At 47.1% G+C, this 21,389-nt stretch overlaps 2 protein-coding genes across 2 annotated transcripts; both read left to right on the top strand.

Annotated features, from left to right (window-relative positions):
* Positions 1 to 1,204: 1,204 nt before the first annotated feature.
* LOC121434342 (serine protease inhibitor A3C-like) lies at positions 1,205 to 6,180 on the top strand. The gene is made up of 4 exons (XM_041633198.1): positions 1,205 to 1,823; positions 3,573 to 3,846; positions 4,896 to 5,043; positions 5,977 to 6,180. The coding sequence occupies exons 1-4, from the start codon at positions 1,205 to 1,207 to the stop codon at positions 6,178 to 6,180; spliced, it is 1,245 nt and encodes a 414-aa protein (XP_041489132.1).
* A 10,682-nt stretch (positions 6,181 to 16,862) lies between these two features.
* LOC121434343 (serine protease inhibitor A3G-like) lies at positions 16,863 to 21,315 on the top strand. The gene is made up of 4 exons (XM_041633199.1): positions 16,863 to 17,469; positions 18,853 to 19,126; positions 20,045 to 20,195; positions 21,115 to 21,315. The coding sequence occupies exons 1-4, from the start codon at positions 16,863 to 16,865 to the stop codon at positions 21,313 to 21,315; spliced, it is 1,233 nt and encodes a 410-aa protein (XP_041489133.1).
* The last annotated feature ends 74 nt before the right edge of the window (positions 21,316 to 21,389 follow it).

Raw genomic sequence — 21,389 nt, 5'->3', positions numbered from 1 at the left:
TGCGGTCTGGTGTCAGCTGTTGGTGGCAGCCAATCACAGGGCGACCCGTGTGCCAATTCCCTATTTAAGCAGCTGCCTTAGGGCCCTCCACCCCCTTCGCTTCCTGCTGCCTCTCCCTTCGCTCCGTGCCCCTCTGCTCCCTGTTCCTCGTTTTCCCGCCCTCTCGTTTCTTGCTCCCCATCAATCAAGGGCACTCAAGTAAAAGTGTGATCTGAGTGGAATCCTGATGTGGTGGTCGTTCTTCCTCGCCGGACGAGAAGTCCGCCAGTTTACCATGATCAGAGGTCATCAACTGTAATTTTTTAGGATGCCTGTTGCCCCCACTCTAGTGTCATATGAAAGCATAGTCCTCTAGACATTCCCTACAACAAACCCTTTTATACCCATAATAAGTCAGATAATTGTGAATAATGGAACCTGTGTCACTCACCATGCTGCCCAGAGAGGTCCACCCAGTGCCTTGCTACCACACAGCCATCCCAAGAGCAAAAACCAAATCTGGCCTAGGTGTCATCTTTCTTCCCACCAGCAGGCCTTTCAAGCCTGAGGTGCAAACCACCCTGTTTCCCCGGGCAGCACTAAAAGAACCTTCCCTATTTGTCCTTTTCCCTCCTGTTCCCAAGGGTGCCAAGGCTGTGTCACTACACCAGATTTATTCAGAACTACATTTCAATTTTTCTTCCGCAGGCTCAGCTTCATGTACCAGATTCAGTAAAGGGCCTTGGGTGTTCCCAGACTCACCAAGAGGATCTGTTAAGTCCTCTGCCAACTACTGCTGAAAGGGTCCTAAGTGTAGTGTGGAAGATGCAAAAAAACGAGGGTTCCCATCTAATGCATCTTTCTGCAGAGAGAGAATGAGAGAAGGCATTCTGATCAGACAGGGCTCAGCCCACCCTACACCCTGGTGCACTTCTGGCTTGCTCTGTGACTGGGGATGTCCATGGCCCACTCTGGATCTTGGTTCTCTGTAGGGTGATTCCCTGCTGCAGCTGCACTTCCTCCAGTGCTGATAACAGGGAGCACATGACAAGGCGCTGCCATCTGCAGGGCCAGAGCACCTCCATTGCACCTTCAAGGAGGCAGCAGGGGCTGCAGAGCAGGGCCAATTGCAGCCCTGTGGGAGAACACAGAGATGCTCACATCAGCATCTGACCCTCACAAAATCAAAAGTTCTTTCTTTTCAGCCTGGAGAACAGAGAAGATGATGGTCCCACTTGTAGCTCTGGGGCTCCTGATGGCAGGGATCTGCCCTGATCTTAGCTGCCAACAGGATGCTGAACTGCAGGAAGGCCAAATAAATGGCACACAAGTGGAGAGTCTAGCACTGGCCTCAACCAACACTGACTTCGCTTTCAGCCTCTACAAGGAGCTGGCTTTGAAGGATCCAGGTAAAAACATCGTCTTCTCCCCACTCAGCATCTCAGCTGCCTTGGCCGTCCTGTCCCTGGGAGCAAGCAACAACACTCTGCAAGAGATTCTAGAAGGTCTCGAGTTCAATCTCACAGAGACCCCTGAGGCAGACATCCACCGGGGCTTTGGGCAGCTCCTACTCATGCTCAGCCAGCCAGGGGACCAACTGCAGATCAGCATAGGCAATGCCATGTTTGTTGAAAAGCACCAGCAGATCCTGGCAGAGTTCAAGGAGAAGGCAAGGGCGCTGTACCAGGCTGAGGCCTCAAGTGTCGACTTCCAGCAGGCTCATGAGGCCAAAAAGCTCATCAATGACTACGTGAGGAATCAGACCCAGGAGAAGATTAAAGAACTGATCTCAGACCTGGATAAAGACACAGTAATGGTGCTGGTGAACTACTTCTACTTTAAAGGTGAGGATGGGCACTGGGTGACTTGTGAAGTGAAAAGATATTGACTGGGAACTTTGTATCCATACACTGACCCCTTAAAAGGAGAAACTCACAACCTGGAGACATGGGTGACTCATATCTCTCTACCCACAGCCCCTACTTCTCCCCTAGGGATTTTTGGATATAGTTGTGGTTCCTGGCACATGCTCTTCAGAAGACCTGAGGTCTTCAGTCTAAGAGTGTTGAATTTGACTGTGACTTAAACTTACTCACTAGCAGAATGAATAGATCCCGAGTCCAGTCCTTCCTGAGTGTGCAGAAGCTGTGATTTCTTCTGCAGAGACTGGGTCCCTCATTCTTCCCACTCCAGCATCTCTAATATGCTCCTGTAGAAGGAGTCCATCCCTGCTGGAGAGTCTGTTCCTGGGAGGGTTCCAGTGTGCTGGGGACTCCGTGACCTAAGGAGTGTGCCTGCCCACACCTAAGAGAGGAAAGTAGCATGGCCCATAAGCCCTGAAGAGCCCTGCAGGCCTTTCCCTGCAGGACCTCTCCCTTGAGACATTTGTGGAATGAGCTGGACCTGGGCTGGGAAAGCAGGGATGCAGGAGACTAATAAGAGGGCAATGTCAGCCAAGACATGTTTAGTGCATGGGTGCTTCGGGAATTCTGCTTCTGTAAACTAACTAGCCTAACAGCCTGAAGGTCAGAATCCCCAAGACACATGTCGGGGCCAACGAGTCTGAAGAGAATGGGTGCAAGGGAGTTGGGAGACACAGCTGGAGTTGTAATGGCTAAGGATAGTGAGGGGACCTCCAGAGCCTACACCCACAACACCCTGCCTGATAGAGACCAGGGCCCAAGGTGACATCACAGAACTGGTGCCTGACAGAAGTCCTGATGTAATCAGATAGGGGTGGATCTGGGTTAGATTACAGATAGTCCAGGGCTGGCTGTGAGACCATGGGCAGAAAATCAAGGTGGCCATGGACAGACTCAATGACTAGGAGGACAGAGGACATGAGGACAAGTTGGTGGCCAAGCTGCTGTGAGCTGGGAATGGTGGAAGCAGAGTGATGGCCTGAAGGATGGCTGGGTTGTCTTTCTAAGCCCAGGACCCTAGAACCAAGACTGCTTGTCTGTGAGTTGGGGATGCTTGTTTAGGCTACTAGATCCCAGCCCAAGTGGTTGTTTCAGTACCAAGTCCTTCAGGGTGAGTTGGTAAAGGGAACATAAACTAAGAATTCAAGGTAAGTCAGGACAGGATATTGTGGAGGTGGCCATAGCCCCTGTGTGAGCTGTAGACATATTACTCACATTTAGCCCACAATCTGTGAATTCAGGGATTGTTCATGGTGTGGGAGAATTCAGTCTGTTTTGTCTTGTTTTTCTAAAACCTGTTCCAAAAGCCATTGCCTTTAGACATGGTTTCTCGAGGAAGAGGGGGTCGCCAACTCTCCCAAAAAAGCAATGGCATCACTTTCATCTCATGTCTCCCCTACACTACCCATGCCCAGAACCCTAAGAGTTGCCCAGGAACTCAAGTAGGAAGGTTTTGGTTTTGAGTTTCCTTTTTCCAAACCAAGCATGGAGGCTCTTCTCACCTTTGGGAGCTTGTCCACCTACAAGTGTTGTTTTTTTTTTTTTTTCCAATCCAGCATCCCCCGCCCTGAATTGTTGAAAATGGATTGATGGCTGTCACAACTTAGAAGCTGAGCAGAAATAGGATAGAGTTGGAGTCTCTCAGTTACTGATGACCCCTTTCATCTTTAGGAAAATGGAAGACGCCCTTTGAACCTCGAGATACTTTAGAGTCCATGTTCCACTTGAACAACACAAGGTCTGTGGAGGTGCCCATGATGAATATTAAGGAGCTGATCACACCCTACTTCCGAGATGAGGATATGTTCTGCACCGTGGTAGAGCTGATGTACATAGGCAATGCCAGCGCCCTGTTCATCCTCCCTGATGAAGGCAGGATGCAGCAGGTGGAATCCAACCTGAAACCAGAGACCCTGAGGAAGTGGAGGGACTCTCTGAGTTCCAGGTGTGTGTCTGCAGGACCCAGATCTTGTATGCCTCCCCAGCCTAGTCTCTGCCCATTGTCCCTGTACCTCAGAATCTCACTAATACCTGTATAATGGTTGGAGAGTAGGCAGGGGCAGGAGGAGTGCAGGTGAGTTTCCCTCTGCAGACTAGGGAGTTGAGGGAATTTTACTGTTGTTTTGTTGTTCACAAGATGACATCACCAGGAGCAGGAGCTGAGGATTCTTCTGTGTCTACCAGGCTGTAGTTACAAACAAATTCGAATGGGTTTTAGAAGGCAGAGGGAGTGAAGGTGAGATGACGTCAGCTCTGAGAATCAGCTCTGCCCTGTGCAGCCATCTCATCCCATCTCATTACTAATTCATTAACCTGTAGTGCAATGATGACTTGAAGACCTACTGTGTGACGTGTTCTGATTGAGATCCATAGAATATATCAGAGATTAAAGCACAAAATTTCTTATCAATGTGGGCTCATCTTACAATTGAGGAAGAGAGGGGGAGAGCTAGGATCAGATGGGGTTTGCAGATGGAAATAGGTAAATCATTAGATGAGGTCTGTGGGTCCACACGACAAGGGAAGGACTGCATTTGTGGTTCTGGGTTGAAAGCACTTTTGGAAAGAAAACAGCTGGTACCATGCCTTGCTGTCTTGCTTTAGGAAATCCTAGAGCCAGTAGCCCTTAAGTTATCTGCCCACTGGGGCGTGGCCTCTTATACTATTTATGCCAATGTAAAGTGTGCATCTGGCTTCTATTTTGGCTGCTGGATTCAGCTGGTGTTCTCCGCTCCAGCAGAGGATATTGATTTGTGAGTCTTCCTCTAAATATTTAACCATCTATTATTCTCAGTTCTGAGCTATTGTGGGATTTCTTTTAAGCGTCCTTCACTACCTTTCCAGCATCGTTGGAAAATTAATGCAACAGGAAAAACAAAATTATGTCGTGTAGGCACGAATGGAAAGAGAGCTTTTCCTGCTGAGAGGACAGTGCATACATGTGGCCTCACTAGAGTGTGGTTTGAGGGGGAACATTTCTCTCTCCATTCTCAGGATGATCGAGCTCTCCCTGCCCAAATTCTCCATCTCTACTGACTACAACTTGGAGGGTATCCTTCCACAGCTGGGCATCAGGGAATTCTTCTCCACACAGGCTGACCTGTCTGGGATCACAGGGACTAAGGACCTGATCGTCTCTCGGGTAAGGCAAGACACACTGGGTGGTTCCCATTGGTGCCTGAATGCGAGTGATGCAGGCCAAGTGTATTGAAGACGGCAAATGTGTGAGAACGTCTACATTTCTGAAATTCCCTCATCATGGGAGGTCAGATTGCAGCCTAGATACATATATTATGCTGGATGCCAAGTAGTCAATCCCTGCTCAGCCCCCTGAACAAATTTTGCCGAGAATCATTGTTGGGAAGGAGCTTGTGCTTGGTCTTAGACCATCACTTGCACCAACCAGTGCTGTTGAGCAGATGCCACCCACAATCCACTGCAGGACAAACCACTTCCAGTCTCAGCTTCTTCACTGCATAGCTGGCCCAGAACTTCCTGATTAGCACACAGAACCATATCAGTAAAGGAAATACCAAGGACTGGAAGCAGTTGTATTAAAAAAAAAAAAAAACTTAAGAAAAGGTGTGAAGATGACTTAGGAATTCACACTGCATTCCAGATGCACATCCTAGCAATGCCTAGTTTTCTCTCCAGTGCCCACTCAGATTCCCGGGCTCTGATCTGGGGTATGGCAGTCTGGGAAAGAGAAGCCAGGCTATGATTACTACTGCTGTGTGTCCCAAAGTCTCTGGAGCAGGAGGGATGCTAACACTGCACTGGCTAACAGCACACTAGATATTCCCAGTGAATCTCATGAGAAGCTGTCTGTGGAGTAAGGACAGGCAGTGCCTATACCCATCCTGCAGTGCTTACTGGGATTCAGGGCTGCAGAGATTCTCAGAGATCCAGGACGTGTGTCATCTCACACCCTGAGCAGAGACTTGGAAACACAGGGTTAGAGCTCATGGCAGGAACAAACGCTCACCAGTGTCTGAGGCCAGCAGTCAATGCTTGCTCCAGGAATCTCCTCTCCTGCACTTCCTGGTCTCTAGTGCGTGATGTCTTTCTCCTACAGGTGGTCCGTAAGGCTGTGCTGGACGTGGTTGAGACAGGCACAGAAGCAGCGGCTGCCACGGGAGTGGTGGTTAAAACAAAAATGGTTCCAATAATGAATATGTTGAAAGTGAATTTCAACAGGCCATTCCTGATGATTATCTCAGATAGAAATACCCAAAGTTCACTTTTTTTGGCCAAAGTCACAAATCCCAAGGAAAACTAGAACTTCCCAAGTGATGAGGCTTCCTCCTGGGAGCCAGGGACTGAGTCTGAATATGGGTCTCTATATGCATTTTGGCCTCCATTCTCTGATTGGCTGTGTGTGCCTGAGTGGAGAGTGACAGTGACTAACTGTATGACTCCACCATGCACAGGGCCTGTGGACAGACAGTGTCAGACTCCCCATAATCTTGGCTGCACTATATCATATTTCTTAGACTGAACTCTGACTCTGTGGCTCCTCCCTGCTGCCTCTCTTGTATGAGCCTCTACACAAAGCCTGGGCCCTGGCAGGAAGGCTCAGCCCCTACCTGTGCTATGGTTATATCTGCTTTAAGCTTCCACAGGCTTCGTGGGATAATTCAAGGTATAGACTCATTCTGTGGTCCTCAGGCTCAGAACTGAGAAGGGAACCTGCTGTCTTCTCTGTGTTTCCAGCATCTGAAGCCAGTGTGTGCCCAGTTCCTGCCTCAAACATTTCCTCACCCAGCTCTGCCACCCAGTGTCCCTTCAGGGGCTCCTGGGCCTGCCCACATCTGGCACTGTTGTGGAGAACCTTCTTCTGCATGGAGTCAATTGGTCAGTTCAGCTCCTTTCATCTCCTCTACCTACTGGGGGCAGAGGAGCCTTTTCCTAGGTTTCCCGCTGGCCAACAACAAACAATGGATGCCACCCCTTCCTTACCCAAAATGCAGGACTTTCACAAAATGCAATAAATGTATAACTGCTCATAAGTGACCAGGCTGTGTTCACTCAGCTTCAACTGGCAGAGGTGTGGCTCTAGTGACAACAGATTAGTAGAAATTGTCATTACAGTCTGTGACTTTGGTGATGAAAGTCTAACCTACATGTTATTATCAGTTTCTTTTATAAAGGAGGAAATTGAGAAACAGAGAAGCTTAGTCATCTTCTTATGACGTCACAGCTAGACATAGTGCTTGGCGGGATGTTATTCCACGATTCCCACTTTCACAGGAACAGACTTCCAAAAGCTGGGGTAGGGTGCCAAGGTCTCACCATGGTGCTGGGCAGGTGGATAATAAAACAAGGCTCTGGATGCATCACAGACAGAACGCGAATCAATCTATGGATCAGGTGACCTCTGTCCTGAGGTCAGAAGAGGATAAGCAGGTGTTCAGTTGACCAGAAAAAAAGATTTTGCAGGGCATAGAGCAATAGGGGCATTTCTAAGAATCCTGGATGTTTAGCAAAAGAAAAAACAGTCAACAGATGTCAAAGAGACTGGCCCTGAGAGGATCTTTAAAGGGATCAAAACAAGAGGGGAGCTCTGGAGGGGTAAATCACTGTCCCTGTTTTGGGAGCATCTTAACTTTTTGTGGCTATAGGACAGAAACTGTTCTGGGAAGATGTAGCCATTGTCACTAAGGAGAGTTATAAGGAACACCATGCCACATCTGGAGAGGAGAGTGGGTGATTCAGAAGTGATGAGCTGGTTTTGTGCCTAGATAGAGGACAAAGGAGAGCAAGGTTCATTAAGTTGGGGCGCCTGGTGTCCATGGAGAACCTGTGATCCCTGAAACACTGCTGGAGGCTTGAACAGAGAGGGAAAGTTGGATGTACAATTTGAAACATACATGAGTCTCAACCTCCTAAGAACAGACATTGAGCAGGTAGACATGTAGTTACAGAAAATTACAGCCTGGGATCACACACAGAATTGGTTCCCAATTGAGAACCAAGGTATCAAACCATTGGAACCATGGAGTAATAAGAAGGGACCCAGGTATTGACATCAGTCATGTCGCAGCAATTCCACCATGTCCAACAGTCATTCTAGGCCCTGAGGTGGCTTCCTCATGTACTTGATGGGTACTGGAATGCCTAAGCTGCATCCCTCCATCCCTCTTGGCTTCAGCCCTGGTATCTAAGGAGCCTGGTGCTGAGTACATCTAATTTTGCCTGTTAGCTGGGACCTAATACTGGGGAGGAAGTCTGAGTCTAGGACACAGATACAAAGGTACCATAGGGGCATGTTTACAGTAGTGATCTCAGACACCTGTGATCCAAACTAAACTCAGAGCAAAGTGTCTCAGGGTGACCCACCTGATGTGAAGGTTTCCAGGGGGCAGCCACTGTGAACTGTCTGATTTGCAGATCACAGCCCAACCCCAGAGCCTTCAGAGAGGATGCTGAGCTGCCATCCAGCTGGCTGCCTCCATGTGTTTTCTGTTGTTACTGAGGAACACTGAGCAGACAGTATATAGAGTGGGTGTCAGTTAGCCTTTTATCACTGGGACAGCACATCTGAGGAAACCCACTGAGGGAAGCAAAGGTGTGGATTGAATCACAGCTTCAGAGACTTCAGGCCAGGGTCTGCTGGCTTCTTTACTTTGTGCCTGAAGCAAGTCAATCTGTGTGCATCAAAGACACTATCAAGAGGATGAGGGCTTGGGACATTATCCAACCAGTGAGATCACTTGGCTTGGCTCAGCATTAACTGGTCTCTGATCCTGTGATCCTGCAGTGTTGGCAGTCAACAATGGTGCCTACTTCAGCAGATGCTGGTAAGGATGTAACAAGGTCTGAGGCATGAAGGACAGAGCAACAGCGGTGGCCATCATTGTGTCTGTGGGGACAGAGAGCAAAGGGCAAGAAAGGGCTAATGCCTAGGGAAGAATCCACTGTAAGAGACTGCTGTGGTGTTAAAATGATCAACACAAGACACTTATTAACAACAATACTATTAAGCCAATTAATTTTTTAAGCACTTTTATTAGAGATCCCACAAAAAGAGGGCTTATGCCTGTGAAAATCTGTAAGAGCCCAAGCTCAGAAGCACAGCATGTTGGAAGGTAATAACCACAATGAACATAATTTACATTCATGCTAGATGCAGGTCAGAGTAATCTGAAATGTTCCTTCCTGGCAGAACACAGTATTTATCTCAGTCCTAGCATAACAGTTAATGTAGGTCTATAACATCTTTATGTGTTTTGGTTTCCCTTACTTATTCTGGTTGAATCCTTTGGACCATGACAAGTCCATGGAAATCTCAAATACATGTGAAGACAGTCATGGGTGCAGGTGGACACAGGAGGCTGAGAACTATGTGAGCAAACACAGGATGGAGTCAGAGAACGAAGGATTTACCTTAGTTATTTCAGGGTGAGCCTGCATGCTGTCTTCTGACCTGTCTGCCCTTGCTTTCTTCCTTGGTTCTGAGGACAAAGAGGGAGACTGGTCTTTCCCCAAATCTACTAATACAGAATAAATTGTCCCCAAATGCACACCTTGAAACATAAATATGAAATATCCCATGAGGGTCAAGGTGGTTCTTCCTCTAGGCACTCATGAGTCACACTGTTGGATGAAGATTTGGCACATGCTCAAGGTTCCATGTCCAGGTTCACTCTCATGACCAGTTTCTTTGTTCCTTTGTTGCTATAACCTTGGTGCAAAAAGTCCCAGCATCATGTGCTTGCTGGGAAAGCCGCCTACCACTGAGGTAACGCCCTGGTCTCTCATGACATTTGAAGGGAAATCTCTTTGGACCTACTCAAAGGGCAGCTTATACTCAACTTCAGTGATGAAGCGAAGAGAGATAGAGAGAGACAGAAAAGAGGAGAAGCAAAAGACGAAGAAGGAGAAGGGGTAAGCAGAAGAAAAGACAGAGGAAGAAAGAGGAGAAGGAAGGAGAGAGATCAGGTGGAAGAGGGTTTTGGGGGGACCTGGAAAAGACTGCCACAGCTGAGGCTATACACACATGTATTCCCAGCACTGGAGTGGCTGAATCAAAGAGTATGAGGACAGCCTGGTTATGTTAGCTGATGTCCTTGTTGGTGAGTCCCAGTACCCAACTGAAGCAACTTGAAGGTAGAATGATTTATTGGGATCTTGATTTCTTGACAGGACAGGCATTGTGGAAAGTTAGGTTTTGATCTGTGGTGACAGTTATATGTCAACATGTCCCAGCTGAAGGACCAGGAAACAGACATCTTGATCAGAAATCAGTCAGTGAAATACCTCTAACTGACTTATTTACTTATAGTTAGCCTAGTCTCCCAAAGCAGCTTCACCAACTGGAGCACAAGGATTCAAACTCCTGAGCCTCTTGAGTGGGGAGGAGGGAAAGGTGCACCTTTCTCTTCATAGCGCACCTCTGTGTCACCCTCCCTGTGTGCTGCACACACTCTGTCCAGAGTTGACAGTGATAACTGATGCTCTCACTGAAGCGTGAGGGCAGCATGAAGTGTATACTTGTCTCGTTGATCAAAACCTCATGATTATGAGAGTTGAAATGTTCCTTACCAGAGCTAAATTACCTGGAACTATTACATACCCATTTATCACTGAACATATTCAGTGAATGAATGATTAATTTTCATATGTCAGGATTCTGAGAGTAACCAAAGTTATATAAGGATTATATAGATATATAAAGAAAGGATATTTTTTTGCAATATCTTAAATGCTGTGGTCCAATTAGTCAAACAATGGTTGTCTACCAATAGAAGGTCCAAAACTCCAATAATTTTTCAGTATACAGGCCTAAATGTCCCACCTGGTCATCAGTCTGTGCTAGAATCTTGAAAAAGGACACTCTGATGCCACTTAAGGGGTGGACTTGGTAGTGGGTGTGAGAAGAAGAAGGAAAGGGAAGCAAGAATTCTTCTGCTATATCCTTTATATAGACTTTTAGCAGTCTATATAAATATAGATGAATATAATATAGATTAAAGATGGATATTCCCATCTCATAATTTTCAGAGTAGAAGTGCTCCTTTCCAGTTAAAATTATTTAATTAAAACGAAGTTCTTCACCAGGTGCTGCTGTCACATGCAGATCTCTGAGTGTTTGGTCTACAGAGTGAGTTTCAGGAAAACTAAGGCTACACAGAGAAACCCTGACTAAAAACAAACAAACAAAAAAGATAGAAAGAAATATTTCTCCCAGGTGCACCTGGATCCTTGGGCTTTAGCTGATTACAGAAGAAATAAAATTGACAATCAATTACAGCTACCTTAAGTCCACCAAATGTTAACGTGACACACAATCACATCTCCCTAAATCATAGTTGATTTCCAATTGAAAGCAGTAGCCAGGTCTTAGGTATGTGTTACATGGCTTAACTATCCCAGGTAAATTTGCAAATGTATTATATATTTAGCGAGATAATGATTGCACCAAACATGACATAACGATCATTCATGAGACCACAGATGCATTATTAATTTTATAATAGGTGGCAATGTTTCCTGGTATTTATACCTAATTTCCTCTACTATATTCAGTATTTCCTGCATGCTCAGCAAGCACCTCCCCAGTCTTTGCTCTTCCCTGGGGAAGTGACACAGGCCTTCACTCCTTTATCATCTTGTCTGGGTTGGATCTTTGAAGCTTTCATGACTTTGATCTCAGAATTTGATCTGGAAAAAACACAGAGTGTTGGGAGCTCTGTGGGATGTGCTGTGGGAAGTTGTTAGAAAAGAATGCTAAGAACAATATAGAGGATGGCAGACTGGCATGTGATGTTTGTAAGGTAACTTTAAAGACTCCCTGAGTACCCATAGAAATGCTATGACCTATATTTCAAAGCTGAAAGTAGAGGAAGTGAGGGCTCCAGGCTCTAATGAATTTTTGGAGGAGGTTTGGACTTTGCCAAGAGGCACAGAAGGAGAAGAAAAAACTGAGTCCAAAATAGAACAGGTCTGAACATAGAAGTTCTCAGAACTGATCATTGGCAGAATTTGTCTAGATCAGTGAGAATCTGGTATCGAATATGACATCTACTGGTCACTGAGAGCATTAGACTTAAATCACATTCAGGACATATTACAATAAAATGTAAGATGGTGGGGCTTAATCAGATCTGTAAGTGGGAGGTGGAAAACAGACTTAAGGATAGAAGCAAATTGAGGAGTCAAGTTTGGAATGGAAAAGGCTCTTGATTGATAAAGTGACAGAGACAGAGACAGCAGGAAGAAAAGTAGCCATGAAAAGGCAGCAGTAAAGAACCTCAAAGTGAGGAGGAAGTGGGAGAGACTTACAGAAGGGCCTAAAAGTATCCCAGCAGGAGGATTCCAATAGCACAGGAACAAAGGCACAGGGAGGGATGCAGTCAGTGATGGAGCAACAGATTCTCTATCTGAGGGTGTCTTCAAAGGGAAAGAGACTTGTCAGAATGATACTCAGCATGTCAGTGGACAGGCATCCCTTTACAGAGGATGGGATGGCCAGGGGTGCATAGGGAAGCTACCTGATACAACAGCAGGACTTTTGTTCAACAGGCTCCACAACAGGAAAAATACAGATAGACAGCAGGCTGGGTCATGCAATGAGAGAGACACAAAAGAGGAAATTCTAAAAGGTCTCTGCAGAAAGAAGAGATGGACAAAGGAGTAGGCAGTTAGTGGATGTCTTAGGTCGGTCTTCCACTGCTGCGATGAAAGAAACGCCAAGGCTGAAATGGAAGTTGGGGAGGAGAGAATTTCTCTGTCTTAAATTTGCACAGCAGTTTTTATCATTACAAGAAATTAGGAAAGGAACCCAAACAGGGCAGCATTCTGAAGTCAGGATCTGATGTTGAGGCCACGGAGGGTGCTTCCTATTGGCTAACAGGTTTGCTCAGCCTGCTTTCATACAGAACACGGGACCACCAACCAAAAGATCACACCAACCACCATGGGCATTCCCCTCCCCTTCCATAACTAATTAAGAAATTGCAGGCTGGTCCTCGGCCTCCACTATGGAGTCATTGTCTCAACTGAGGAGCCCTCCTCTCAGATGACCATAGATTGTGTAATGTTGCTGTAAACCCAGCAAAGACACTGACTGAGAGAAAAAGCTGGAGAGGCAGACTCCAAACTCAGACTTGACTACTTGGCAGGTATAGTACAATTAATCAAAATCCAGAGGCAAATATTGGGGTTCAAGCTGAAGGTCAGAAAGCAAAAAGGTCAGACATTGGCTCTTACCTCTACCCCAATCTGAAATGGTCATACAGCATCCAGGAATCTCAGCCTGAGACTGTGTAAAAGAGCTGTCTCCCCACATCTTATATTCTTCCCTAGGACTGGGATTAAAGGCATGCACCACAACTGCCTGACTTCTATTTCAAACTAGTGTGGCTGTTGGGATTACAGGTGTGTGTCACCACTGCCTGGTCTGTACAGCTGACCTATGGGGCTGCTTTACTCTCTGTTCTTCAGGAAGCTTAAGTTATTAAAATACAAATGAAATATCACTACAGCAGGGGAATAAAGTGGGCCAGGGCCAGCAGAATCAAATGATTGGCACACAAGAATATCAAAAATCTGCACTTTAGATCAGTTAGGGAGGATAAGGCCCCTTCAAAGACACAAAGGAGTCTCTCCTTGGCAACAGAAACAGTGTGGCGAGAACAAAGATTTATTGGAGATTAAACTATCAAGGCTGTCATTTCTTCTGGGGTGGCAGAGAAAAGAAGCAAAATGACATAAAAGAAAACAAATTTTAATATGATATCAGGGTTGTGATCTCTGAGCTGATTCAGACTGTCTGGGCTGGCAGAGGGATGGGTGCCCTTGGTAAGGTAGTTGGCATTTGTGGGAAGATTAGGGTGACTCCTGGCAAGCAGAAGTGCACGATCGGTGATCTGCTTCTGTGGGGCACAGAACTTTTAGCCTTTGGTTAGCCAGCTAAAATCCTTGTTAGGACCAGCACCTCCATTTTGGGGACAGAAGCTTTGAAATTAACCCATGCCTGATGAGTCTCTAATCCTACCGTTGAGGCAGACACCACTGCATAACGGGAATAATAGAGACTTTATTAGAGCCATTTGACTGACAGTGATCTGAAACACAGATTCCCGTTACCCCAAATTCCATGTTCCACCAGGAAATAGTTCATGAAAACTCTATAAAACAAAGAAAGTCACAGTATAGGCAAGTTTAAATGCAGGGGTGGAGATGCAGAGACACTGGTGCATCAAGAAGGAGAAGTTTCTTTATGGGACCAAGATGTGATGTGGGAGTGTCATATATTAATCTGTTGATTTCATTGGTTAAGCAATAAAGAAACTGCTTGGCCCTGATAGGTTAAAACATAGGTGGGAGGAGTAAACAGAACAGAATGCTGAGAGGAAGAGGAAGTGAGCTCAGAGAGACGCCATGCTCCGCGCTCCCAGGTGGACACACGCGATGAAGCTCCGACCCAGGATGGACGTAGGCTAGAATCTTCCCGGTAAGACCGGTGCTACACAGATGATTAGAAATGGGCTAAATTAATATGTAAGAATTAGCCTAGAAGAGGCTAGATAGAAATGGGCCAAGTAGTGTTTAAATGAATACAGTTTGTGTGTTGTTATTTCGGGGCATAAGCTAGCCAGGCAGCCGGGGTGCTGGGGAAGCAGCCCCGCCGCTCTTATTACAACAAAGATGCTGTCTGCTGGCATTCTTAGCTACGGACTAAAGCTAGATGTCTGTAAGGTAAAAGACTCTATAGTCACAAGGTTGAGTTCTCACATGGAAGAATGCAAACATGGCTGTTATAGAGAGGCAGCACTTAGCCCAGAAGAAGGTAATTAGCCTCAGGTCCTGCAATGCTTCCATCTCTCGCCAGTACTGAAATTCAGTTCAGCCTGCCAGGCTCTGTGTCAGGAAATGGTTGTCTCTAGGGAGAGCTTCTAAATGCACATTACTAGAAAGCATCCATCAGTCCATTACCAGACAGAGCACAGAGCACAGCTTGATTGTGTCAGCATTTCCTAAAGAGAGGGAGGAGTCCCGGGTGGGGATAAGTAGGCACCAGTGTGCAGTGGACAGAAAAACAAACCAGGCAGTAGCAACGGGGAACATCAGGCCTCAGCAATCAAAGACACTGGCAGCAGACATCAGCTCTGCAGGTGATTCCCAAGAATCTTGCTCTCAGAGGACATAGAAGGCTTTCCAGGTCTGTGTGGTACTGGTGATTCCCTGGAGTCTTGGGTTGGATAAGAGAGGAGTTGATCCTGTGGTACTGGACTAGGATCAGGGAAAATTTCTGGGGTGAATAAAAATATGTTTTTCAGTCTGGGTCTTCCTGTCCATAGAAGATGGAGGAGGAACCATGGGCTCTGCTCCTGGAGAGAGAATGGAGCCTGCTCCTTCCCACCCTCCACAGGGAGGAAGTTTTGAGACCTTGACTAGCCTGAGTGCTTCTATAAGAAGCAGAGGGAGACAGGAAATTCACAGAGTCCCTATAGGGGAGGTAGAATCACTGCCATGCTTGCGGCAGACTAGAAAATCTTGGGGTCAGAAACCTCACTTCCCCAGAAGATCCCATGGCCAAGAAAAGGGACCTCACTCTCTCCTAATACAGCTAAGCCACTGAGCCAAGTCGGCCACACAAACAGACTAGCATATTTTCTGTAGAGTTAATTTTGACATAAAATATTGTTGAATGTTTACTAAGAAATAATTGCATCAATCTGACAGGTAACACGAGGTAAGCACAGCTGAAGTGCCCGTCCCTCTGCAAGCATGTTACATCCCTGGGGACATGTGGCTCTGCTCCAACACCTCCATCAACTGCTTACTCTCCTCTCCTTCTGGATTGTCAGTCTTCTCTCCCCTACATCTGCCCCTTGGATTCTTCATCTGATCCCCTTCCTCCTCATCTCCTCCTGCCTCCTCTTCCTTCTCTTTCCCACTCCTTCATTTTGTCCCCACTCTGCCCTCTCTCCTCTGTTCTTCCCTCTGATTTTCCCATTCCTCTAGCATCTACTGTCTCCTCTGAAGTCATCTACCAAGTAGACAGAGGCTAAAGGTGGGTGGAGTGTTTACCATGATAATAAACCTTCAAACGTAGTCTTTATAATGCCTGTGTCCCCAGGCCAGAGACATAGGCAGGAGATGGCCTTCTGGACATTCACTACAAATACCCACATGCCCATTATAAGCTGCTCTTTTACTATAATGTACAGGGGTCAGTGACCAGACTGCCAGGAGCTCCACCCATTTCTTGACACCAAACATCCATCTTGATAGCCAAAATTAAATCTGGTCCAGGTAGCAAAGACTCAGGAACCATTCATTTTTCTTCCTATCAGGAGACCTTTTTATTGAGATACAAAGCACAATGTGGATTCTGGCAGGACTGTAAGACCCCCCCTCTCCCCATACTTCTGGTTCTGCACAAAACTCTCCAGTGCTGTGCTCAGTTAACCCCAAACACTCCCAAATACTTACACTAAAATTCAATACAGGGTCGTGAAACATCTAAGACATGTCTGTTTGAGGTTGTGGTCGGTTTCCTGCTATATAGCTGGACTAAGTATTGTTCCCTGAGTCCTTACTAGAAATTAGTGATGGGTAGGGAGAACAAGTGAAGAGGAAGAGGTCCCCTGCTTTCTAATGAGCCCTTAAGCCAAGCCAGAAGAGAAGAGGTGACATTCACATTACACAAGCCTTGAGCCCATCCCCAGCTCTTCTCTTGCTTACCCTGTTACCCTGGCCAATCCTTCATCTCTCTGGGCCTTGGTTATCCATGAGGAAAACTAGTTACATCAACAGCACCTCTTGCTGTAGGGAAAAGGAGCAGAGAATGTGGCACTGCCATCGGAGGGGCAAGGGCTCCTCCCATGCACAGTCACAAAGGCAGCAAAGGGACACAGCGCAGGCCAGGTGGGAGGACTAGGAGGTGGTCAGGGAATCACGTGGAAATCCCAGGTAAAAGTATCTTCTTTTTTCAACCAGGAGACTAGAGTGATGGCTGGAAACTCCGCTGCTATCCTATGCCAACCAGATGGCACCTTGGGAAGGAGCAGTGCAATCCAGGAAAACCAAAGTAACGGGACAAGAGAGCACAATCTAGCACTGACATCCACCAACACTGACTTTGCCTTCAGCCTCTACAAGGAGCTGACTTTGAAGAATCCAGATGAAAACATCGTCTTCTCCCCACTCAGCGTCTCAACTGCCTTGGCCGTCCTGTCCCTGGGAGCAAACAACAACACCCTGCAAGAGATTCTAGAAGGTCTCAAGTTCAATCTCACAGAGACCCCTGAGGCAGACATCCACCGGGGCTTTGGGCAGCTCCTCCTCATGCTCGGCCAGCCAAATGAGGAGCTGCAGATCAGCATAGGCAGCACCATTTTTGTTGAAAAGCAAATGCAGATCCTGGCAGAGTTCAAGGAGAAGATAAGGGCGCTGTACCAGGCTGAGGCCCCAAGTGTCAACTTCCAGCAGCCTCATGAGGCCAAAAAGCTCATCAATGAATATGTGAGGAATCAGACCCAGGGGAAGATCGAGGAACTGATCTCAGGCCTGGATGAGGACACGGTAATAGTGGTGGTGAATTACATCTACTTTAAAGGTAGGATTGGCACTGATTCATGGGTTGTTGGAAAGGGTATTACCTGGGCACCTTGTGTCCATACACTGACACCTGGAAAGGAGGGACTCATGGCCCTGGAGACAGGGGTGCCTAACTTATTATTATTAAAAGGCCTTACTTCTTCTTTGGGATCTTTTTTATATACATGTGGTTCCTTGTTCGGACTCCACAGAAACCCTGAGCTCCCAGTCTAAGAGAGCTGAATTTGACTGTGACCAAAACTTACTGACTATCAGAATGCACGGGTCACATGTGCAGTCCTAACTGAGTATGCCGAAGTCATGGTTCCAATGTAGTTCAGAGCCGTGGTCAGTGTTCTACTGCTGTAAGGAGACCCCATGACATGGCAACTCTTATAAATGAAAGCATTTCACTAGGGATACTCACTACAGTTCAGAGGTTCAGTCCATTATCACCATGGTGGGATAGGAGACCATAGATAGAAAACCAGTTGGCCGAGGACAGTGGAAGGTAGGACAGAGGACAGGATGGAATGAATGTACAGAGCTGTTGTGCTCTGCAGAGAGAGGAAACAGAGGAATGGTCTGAAGGGTGATACTGCGGGGTGTGGCTCCCTCTGCTGGCCAAAGACCCAAGTACAATGGCAGCTTGCCTGTGACTGGAGATGTGTGTTTATCTGCTGGATCCTGACCCAAAGAAACTGTCCAGGTACCAAGTCCCCAAGGATGTATTGCAGATGGGCACATGCACTTGGGAGGTGGGACAAGTCTGAGCAGGATCATTTTGATTCATCGAGGAGAACATAGATCATGGAAGAGTAGAGGCCTCATTAGCCATGTCGTCATCAATTAACAATGGGCAACTGATAATCCAGCTGTGGGAAATTGCAGATGTCACAGGCTTGCATCTAAACCCACCCAAGGACCTGGACATTGACTCCCACTAAGGTGTTTCACACTGACGAGCACCACCCTGAGACCATGGTGTAGGAGAACACAGTCTCCCTTGCCTGTTTCACCTAAAACCTGTCCACAAGGGACTTCCTTCTAGACAAAGTTCCCCCTGAGGAAGAAGGGTTCCCAAACACTCCCAGACCCCAGTCTCAGCACCTTCCTCTAAGTCTGTGGTACACACCCCAGCCTCAGATGCCTGACTGTTTCTCAGCTCCCTCAAGTAGGGAAGCTTTGGTTTTAGTTCCTTTCCAAGCCTCCAGATCACGTCTCACTCACAGTTCTGCATCTGCCAATGTTTTTTCTAACCTAGATTATGTAAACAGAAGGGAACTAAGTGTTGTGACAGATGGATTGTGGAAGACTGTCGAGACTGAGAAACTGGGCAGAAATGGGGTGGAGGTGGGGTCTCTCTGCTGATGTTACAATTGATGTCCTGCTCCACATTTAGGGAAATGGGGGAAACCCTTTGACCCTAATTTAACATTTGTGTCTGACTTCTACTTGGACAATGAGAAGACTGTGGAGGTACCCATGATGAAAGTTAAGTTTCTGACCACACCCTACTTCCGGGATAAGGAGCTGTCCTGTACTGTGGTGGAGCTGATGTACACAGGCAATACCAGCGCCCTGTTCATCCTCCCTGACCAAGGCAAGATGCAGCAGGTGGAAGCCAGCCTGCAGCCAGAGACCCTGAGAAAGTGGAGGGACTCTCTGAGTTCCAGGTATGTGTCCTCTGTAACCAGAGCTGGCCTGAATCACTATCCAACTGTCAGCCTGAGGCCAGTGTCCCTGTACCTCAGAACCTCACTAGCACCCAGTGTAATGGGTTGAGAGTCTGCAGAGACCGGCAGAATGGGAGTGGATTTACCTCTGCTGACTCTGTAGTGTGGGGACTGCGTTTTCTGTCATTTTTGTTGTTCACAAGATGACATCAGCTAGAGCAGGAACTGAGGATTCCTTTGTCTCCCAGGCTGTAATTACACGGAATCCTGCATGGGTGTGGGAGGGCAGAGGGAGTGAGGGTGAGAGGAGATCAGCTCTGAGAATCAGCTCTGCCCTGTGCAGCCATCACATCCCCTCATCACTCATTCATTCACCAGTGTGCAAGGATGACTTGTAGACCTACTATGTGCTGTGTTCTGATTTAAGGCCAGAGAGTATGTCAGAGACTAAAACACAAGATTTCTTACCCTGTGGACTCATCTTGTAATTGAAGAAGAGAGAGTGGGGAGATGGAAAGGAACTGAACATTGTTTGACTTGTTAAAAGATGAGACACATTGAGATTAAGTAGCGGAGGATCCAAGGAAAAGGAATGTTAGAGTCAGATGAGGTGTGCAATCTTAAATTGGAGGGTAATCAAATGAAGTCTGAGGACCACACGCCAGGGCAAGGACTGCATTTTGTGATCTGGAAGAGAAGCATTTCTGGTAAAGAAAAGTTGATACAAAGCCTCGTTGACTCTCCAGCAGGATGGAGAATTAATGCAATAGGAAAACAAAATCATGTGATGAACACACAGATGGAAAGAGGGCTTCTCTTCGGAAAGGGGGCCATGAGTGGAGAGCTGCACAAGGTACAAAGTGGTTTGAGAAGAACAAACACTTCAGTGACCATTGCATTTCTCCCTTTGCTTTGCAGAAAGATCGAGGAGCTCTCCCTGCCCAAGTTCTCCATCTCCACTGACTACGGCCTGCAGGACATCCTTCCACAGCTGGGCATCAGGGAAGTCTTCTCCACACAGGCTGACCTGTCTGGGATCACAGGGTCTAGGGAACTGAGCGTCTCTCAGGTAAGCGCAGACACACTGTGTGACTGTCATTGGTGCCTGGATGTGGATGGTGAGGCCAGGTGTATGAGAGAGGACAAACGTGAGAGAAAGCCTGAGTCTCTGAGATTCCCTCATCCTAGGTTACAACTCAGATACGCCTGGGATATACGATGCAGCCAGTCCCTCCTCTATGCCCTGAGGAAAGCCTCACTCAGGAGTCGAGGGCAGGGCAGAGCCGTTGCTTGGTTATAGACCACCGTAGGTACTAACCTGTGCTGTAGTGCGGATGCCACCCACAATCCACTGCAGGGTGAACTACTTCCAATCTCAACTTCTTCACCTCAGAGCTACCCAGAACTTACTAATTATCACACAGAATAATAGGAGTAAAGGAAATAACAAAAGATGTATAGCATTTGTGATGAATAGCATAAGGATTGGAGAGGAGGAGCCCTAGGAAGACACACTACCTCCACAGATGCACAACCTGGCAATGCCTAGTGTTCCGTCTGGTACCCACTCAGAGCCCGAGGCTCATATCTGTAGCAGCAGGCCATGACACTCTGGAAAAGAGAAGCCATGCCATGTGCATTGCAATTTTATGCCTCAAGAAGCCTGAAGCAGGAAGGATGCTGAAGTCTGCACCGCCTGAGATCACCATGGCTGCTCCCTCTGAGTCTCCTGAGTAAGTGGAGTAAAGACTGGTGTTAGCTCCCCCCATCCTCAGTGTGTACTTGGTTTGAGAGCAGCAGAGATTCTCAGAGACTGAGCAGACCCAGAGTTTGCCTCATCTCACACCCTGAGCAGAGATTGGTTGACACCAGGGGCAGAGCTCATGATAGGAACAAGTTCACGAGCAGCTGAGGCCAGCAGTGGATGCTCCAGGAATCTCCTCTGCTGCCCTCCCTGGTCTCCAGTGAGTGACGTCTTTCTCCTACAGGTGGTCCACAAGGCTGTGCTGGAGGTGACTGAGACAGGCACAGAAGCAGCAGCTGCCACAGGAATGTTGAAGAAAAGATCGGCTCTAATTAGGGATCCTTTGAAAGTGTATTTCAACAGGCCATTCCTGATGATTATCTCTGACACAGATACTCAGACTTCACTCTTTATGGCCAAAATCACGAATCCCAAGGGAAACTAGAACTTCCCAAGTGGTGAGGGGTCCTCCTGAGAGCCGGGATTAAGTTTGTATTTGGATCTCTACGTGTATGATGG

The sequence above is a fragment of the Microtus oregoni genome, unplaced genomic scaffold, assembly GCF_018167655.1.
Source record: "Microtus oregoni isolate MIOR12 unplaced genomic scaffold, Mior012 000043F_ref0000047, whole genome shotgun sequence".
Lineage (NCBI taxonomy): Eukaryota > Metazoa > Chordata > Mammalia > Rodentia > Cricetidae > Microtus > Microtus oregoni.
The sequence above is the reverse complement of the archived record's forward strand: the minus strand, read 5'-3'. Positions and strand labels throughout refer to the sequence as shown.